Source organism: Notechis scutatus, chromosome Z, assembly GCF_049901735.1.
Source record: "Notechis scutatus isolate UNSWTSFEM ecotype Mainland chromosome Z, rNotScu1.2, whole genome shotgun sequence".
NCBI lineage: Eukaryota > Metazoa > Chordata > Lepidosauria > Squamata > Elapidae > Notechis > Notechis scutatus.
Window position 1 is genome coordinate 110388356 of NC_142025.1, and position 6378 is coordinate 110394733.

The following is a 6378-nucleotide window of genomic DNA, read 5'->3' on the forward strand; positions in this document are numbered from 1 at the left end:
AACGGCTGGGAAAGTTTTCTAAATCACTTCCTTTGAGTTCCTGAAATCTACAATTGAACCCCAAAAAGGAACTGATTTTTTCTCCCAGTATGTGAATTATTTTTTTTTTACAGCAAGCATACATTTACTTATTTACCACATACTTTTTCTTTAGAAACAGGTAGATACAATAACACGTAAGTGTTGTCCTTTGGGGAAATATAAGTCACCCTCTTACAGGCGCAATTCTAACAGGTGGAAATGACCTGTATTATTACTTTTCACTGCCCTTTAGAAAAAAGCAAGCAAGCAAAGGGGCTAACCCAAAGATGCTTTTTCTGGAGGCAACTGGACTTTGCTTTTTTTCTTCTGAAGACATTTCACTTCTCATCCAAGAAGCTTCTTCAGCTCTGACAGGATAGTGGGGAATGGAAGCATTTATATTCCTTGCAGACATATAGTCATTTGCATTCAGTTCTAATTCACTGATGCAGAATATCGTCTCTTTTGAAGGTTCACAATCTGGACAGATAAGACTGGTTTGAAAGAGGAGCCAAAGAGGCCTTCTGTGTTAAAACTTAATAGCCTTTCCTTTGTTGGAAGTTAAAACCCATCCCTCTCCAGGAAATACTTTAGGGTATACTAAAAAAAGGCAGAATATTTCTCCTAAGAGAAGTAGAAACTCAGAAAGACAGAAACTCAGCCCTCAGACCTTTGTTAAGGAGCCATCGAGGCTTTGGCCGGTCTATTCTACATAACAAAGATCTACCTCTTTCAGGGAGAACCATTGAATTGCCCTTCATTGCACAACCCACCAAGTTTCAACCAAACTTGGCACACAACCTACAAAGCTAGCTATAACCTCTGACAACAGCCAATCAGGATACTCTTCCTGTGCCCCAGAGGGGGCATAAAACCCAGGGACTCTCAGCATCTTCTCCCTTTTGTTTTTGCCCAAAAGCTCCAAGGCATGTGATTCTGTCTCCCATTAAACCATCTTTCCAAACAGCTTCCCATGTTTCCCCCACCACCAACTTGGAACTGAACCCAGGATATTTCTTCCAACACCTTAACAGAAGGGGAGGGATGTAACTACCCATTTACAACACAGCCCTTTCCAGCAGTCCTAAATTTGATTCAGATGACACAAAAGCCAATGTCTACTGTTGAATTCAAGAGTTGTGCCATTCCCTTAAGATCTAAAATTTACCTACCTTTGAAAACAGCCGTTAATTTTTCCCTACCTATCCTGGTAGTTATACTTTTTTGACCCAAGGAGACTGGGGAACAGCAGAGTTGAATTTGCAACCACATAATTTAAAGATAAGGCAGCTTAATGTTTTTCTGCAGATTTAAGTTTGTTAAGAATGTTTTGGTCCCTGTAGAAACCAACCCAGCCAATGGAATCTAAAGATTTTGAAGACCGGCGCTTAAAAACTTTAAGTGAAGTAGCTCTTTTCTTGAGAGTGTGGGTGGCTCTTAAAAGAGCCTTTGGTGCAACAAAAGAATTCCGGGGGTCGCCGCGGAAAAAAAAACAAAACTACTTGGAGCTGGTGTATTTGGTAACGGCTTTGGTGCCCTCGGAGACGGCGTGTTTGGCCAGCTCTCCGGGCAGAAGGAGGCGCACGGCCGTCTGGACCTCGCGGGAGGTGATGGTGGAGCGCTTGTTGTAGTGGGCCAGGCGGGAAGCCTCGGCCGCGATGCGCTCGAAGATGTCGTTGACGAAGGAGTTCATAATGCTCATGGCCTTGGAGGAGATGCCGGTGTCAGGGTGGACCTGCTTCAGCACCTTGTAGACGTAGATGGAGTAGCTCTCCTTGCGGCTCTTCTTGCGCTTCTTGTCTCCCTTCTTCTGAGTCTTGGTGATGGCTTTCTTGGAGCCCTTCTTGGGCACAGGAGCGGATTTAGCTGGTTCAGGCATTCTGGTCAGCGAGAGACTTCCGCAGAAGAATGAATAAGTGAAAGGCAAGGAAACACCTTTCCTTTATTTATAGGACGCATATGCAAATAAGTGGTTTTAAAATTCTCAGGCACGATTGGTGGAAAAGCGGCCTGCCTTTACACTATTGGAAGAGAAGCCACGAAGTTTCAATTTTATCGAACCTTGGCATTCCCATTGGTGCTTTCAGCTTGAACTTCTCATTGGATCAATTTGAGAATAGCGGCTGCTTATTGGCTAGAAGGGCCAATTACAAATCTCGTACTAGTTTTACCTGTTTTGCTTTGGAGGTTTTCTTTTGCAGAAGGCTGAAGATTTTAAATGCCCCCCTATTATCTCCCTGCGTACATCCTGCATACTGGGACAATCAGTTATGTACAAATTATTCAAGACAATTGTGCTACAATTAAATTAACCTTAGAAAAAAAAATTTCAGAGGATTTTTTTTTTAAGGTGTCAAATTATAACGGAAAACACACAATTTCGAGCGAGCCGAAATAGCTCAGTTGGGAGAGCGTTAGACTGAAGATCTAAAGGTCCCTGGTTCGATCCCGGGTTTCGGCAAGGGATGTGTTCTTTTATTTGAAAGGCAAAAAATTTTCAATCTCTGTTCACCCTAATCATTTAACCTAGTCATGTCACAAGCTACCATTGATGCCCTGTTGGTTGTTATGCAGAGAAGCCATTTGCTTGGATTTTGCAGTTGCGGAGTTCACTCCGCAAAATAACACGTGAGCCAAGCGAACACAGCATTTCGTATGAAAGCAATCCCTACTGCCCAATTTACAATTTACCCCTCTAGTTCTTTTTAAAAAGTTAAAGCTATCCCAGAAATCTTAATCCAGAAATGTCACACTGAAGTACTTAAAATAGTAAATCTTAGCACCGACTCGCTTTTTCTAGCAGGGGCAAATTAACTATGGGAAACGACGCAAACACCGTAGCTGCTTAGAAATCAGGATAAAAGCGCCAGTAATGTGGTTAACGTAGAAACAGAAAACTGACGGCAAAAAATGACTTACCAAGTTTACCCTTTGATTTTATTTTTTTAGTTTAATTTATAATTTCACGCACACCCAATACCCGGGTTTCCTTTTGAAGTTTAAATCGTGACCAACAGCTTCTTTAAAGAAAATTTGTTTGGCCCTTAAAAGGGCCTTTGTTGTTGGAATTAAGGCTTAAGTTTTCGAAGGTTTTAACCGCCGAAGCCGTAGAGGGTGCGTCCCTGGCGCTTCAAGGCGTAGACGACATCCATGGCGGTGACTGTCTTCCTCTTGGCGTGCTCGGTGTAAGTGACTGCATCGCGAATCACGTTCTCCAGAAAGACCTTCAGGACGCCGCGAGTCTCCTCGTAGATCAGGCCCGAAATGCGCTTCACGCCACCGCGGCGAGCCAGACGGCGGATGGCCGGCTTGGTGATGCCCTGGATGTTATCGCGAAGGACTTTCCGGTGCCTCTTAGCGCCTCCTTTCCCCAAGCCTTTGCCTCCTTTTCCACGTCCAGACATCTCGGAAAGGATAAAAAACCACGCACCTCCACAGGCTACAAGAAGAAAATGTTCGTGGGGGAAACGAACAGGCGGATGGTTTATATAGCAAGGAATCCGACCAGAAGGAAAACGTAGCAGCTATTGCCATTGTTATTTTGCATAATAAAGGCTAATCCAATCAACGCGGCGCGGCGCGTTTCAAACTACCCAATCAGCGTATGGTTAGAGAAAAGCTTCTCGGCACCATTGTCAACTTTCCGGGAGCGGTTCTGATATAGTTTAGAATCTTCTAAACGATTAAGCTTTGGCATATATATAAATATAAATGCTAAACCTTAATTCGATAGAACGTTTTTCTTTGCGATTTTCTTCTTTGTGGACCGCTTCTCAATGGAATTGTTCTTTTAACAATACACTCAAAAAGTGTTGGGCATAGAAACGAATACTATAGTAATTAAAATTTAGCCTAGCAAAAGTTAATGGACTTCAAGGTGAGATAGAACTAATCTCATCAACTTCCTGTTCGGAGCCCTTTATACAGTATAGACCCCCCTCTCATTAAAGGTCTGAAATGCCACATGAAACAATTACTTTGGAGCAACAATAAAGGCAGAATATTTGGGCGGAAATAAAAGATGTATGAACTCAGGGTCGAAAGATCTTAGCCTTAATGTATGGAATTTACAGCTGCAGAATGAAATTTTCTGCTACCCATTCAAATGGAGGCCAGACTATTTTGCCACAATCAATAAGGAGGGAAAAGTCATTTTCCCAGTAGAAAGAGAAAGACAAAAGAGGAAAGAGAAGCTGGAAAATAGATTCTTGGTCTGGGAGATCCCCAAAAGCTTAGACTGTCAACCAGGGTTGTTCTTGGGGCTGGTCCTGGAGACTGTAGAAAAGAAGGACTAGGGGATGACTTGTCCCAAAGGTGCTTTTTGAGATGCAACTAGACTTTCTGGGGGGGTCTTTGAAGACATTTCGTTCCTCATCCAAGAAGCTTCTTCTGCTCTACCCACCATCCAATCAGAGCTGAAGAAGCTTCTTGGATGAGAAGTGAAAAGTCTTAAAAAAAGAAAAGAAAAAAAAAACTTCAAGAAACAGTCCAGCTGCTTCCTGAAAGAATAAAAGCACCTTTGGAACAACTATGACCTGAATGACGGTGAATCTCCACTGAATTCTAACAAAACCGTTTGTGCTTCAGTATTCCATTCAAAGTACTTTGTCTGTGGCTGTTTTTTAGGGCTGCAAGTGTGAGTGAATGACCACCGTTAAGTTGAACACGTAGCACGCCTATAACACTGAGGTTTGGGGGAAGGTGACACTTGATTGACAGAACTACTTATTTGAACTCTTGTCGGTGGCCCACTCCATGATTTAGGAGTTTTCCTGGAACTCACAGCTGCTGCTAGATGGGGAAGCAGAGACTATGAGGTCAAGTGAGTGTGGGCGTGTGTGTGTTTGCAATCTCCCCTCTACTCAAACTCCTGCAATGGAGGCAAAGATGCGTTGGAAGACTATTGTAGAAACTTCCAAATGGTCCAGAAGACGGCTGGATGGATGGATGTTGGAAGATATATTTCACATGTTACAGGGGGTCCTCAACTTACGACCACAATGGAGCCCAAAATTTCTGTTGAACATTGCCGTTTTGATTACCTTTCTCGCCGCAGTTAATCGCTGCAGTTATGAAGTTAGTAGCATGGTTGTTAAGCTCCCCGTTTGACTTTGCTCGACTCCGGGACGCTACAACAGTCACAAGTACATGTCAGTTGCCAAGCCTCTTAATTTTGATCATGTGACCACAGGGGTGCTGCAATGATCACAAGTACATCAGTTGCTAAGCCTCTTAATTTTGATCATGTGACCACAGCGGTGCTGTAACAGTCATGTGAAAAGCATGTTGTGTGAAAAACGGTCACAGGTCACTTTTCTGTTGTGTTATACCTTCAAATGGTTGCTAAATAAACTTGTTTTACCGGTACAGGGTTTTTTGGAGTTCTGTGCTGGCTCCCCATTACCAGTACAATTCAAAGTGCTTCTTTTGAGCATTAACCCCATACATGGGCCAATATCTGCCTATGTACAGGGACTCCTTCCCTGCCCAATATCAGCCCACCCAATTCAGATGCTCCAGAACTTTTGTGAGGTGTAAACAGGTATAAACTTGTAGTTGTCTCTTTTCTGTGGGTACCCTTGGAAATAGATTCTCCTCCGCCCCGCCATAGATCTGTCCTCAGTCTATCAACTTTCCTTAGTCTCATTTGCTGGTGGTTAAGCCAACATTTAGCCCAAACGTGACCAACACCAGAGTCAGGTGATTGGTGGAATCAACTTTCTCGAAGGACATCTACTCATCCTACCAAAGTCAAACTAAACTAGGGTGGGGCATGCTCTGAGCCCTTTCCCGCAAATATTGTCATCTGATGGCAACTAGGAAGCCTGCCTCTTCGCTGGCAGCCCGTCCTATGGCATACCTCCCCCCCACACACACACAAAATATGGCAGGCCTCCACCTTCCTGACTTTTTGTAAATCTGTTGTGGCCCGCTGACGGAGCTGGGAGGAACCTGGGCCAGTCTTGGAGGCTGAGGAGGGCTTGGATGAGAGCTCTGCATCAGAGGCAGGGATGGGGCTGGGGTAGACTGGCACTCAGCAGCTGCCTTCAGACTCAGACAGCAGTGAGGCTGGGGTGTTTCTGGAACTGGTTCCCAGCCTGCGCATGAGCAGGGCTATCAGAAGACAAGAACAATTGAGAAAGCAGGGTTGACTTAGGAGTAGGACCACACCTCGGAGATGATTGGCCCCTCCCATAGGACATAAAAGAAGAGCAAACGGGACATGAGCTTTTGCAGGAAACACTTAGTTCGTCTAGTCGGTTCAAGCTTTGAAAAGTTCTGTTTGACTGTGTCAAGTTTGGCCTTGCCCTGCAATTAGTTCTCTGGCAGCATTCCAAGTGCGATAAGGTGGGTGTT

The 6378-nt window shown here is 44.2% G+C and overlaps 2 protein-coding genes and 1 non-coding gene across 3 annotated transcripts; 1 reads left to right on the forward strand and 2 right to left on the reverse strand.

Moving 5' to 3' along the window:
* Positions 1 to 1466: 1466 nt before the first annotated feature.
* LOC113429879 (histone H2B 7-like) lies at positions 1467 to 1912 on the reverse strand. Its single transcript, XM_026692385.2, has one exon. The coding sequence runs from the start codon at positions 1898 to 1900 to the stop codon at positions 1520 to 1522; it is 381 nt and encodes a 126-aa protein (XP_026548170.1). The 5' UTR covers positions 1901 to 1912; the 3' UTR covers positions 1467 to 1519.
* Positions 1913 to 2409: 497 nt separating this feature from the next.
* On the forward strand, positions 2410 to 2482 carry TRNAF-GAA (transfer RNA phenylalanine (anticodon GAA)). The gene has a single exon. It is a non-coding gene; the product is annotated as a tRNA-Phe (tRNA).
* Positions 2483 to 2951: 469 nt separating this feature from the next.
* LOC113429880 (histone H4) lies at positions 2952 to 3514 on the reverse strand. The gene has a single exon (XM_026692386.2). The coding sequence runs from the start codon at positions 3423 to 3425 to the stop codon at positions 3114 to 3116; it is 312 nt and encodes a 103-aa protein (XP_026548171.1). The 5' UTR covers positions 3426 to 3514; the 3' UTR covers positions 2952 to 3113.
* Between the last annotated feature and the right edge of the window lie 2864 nt (positions 3515 to 6378).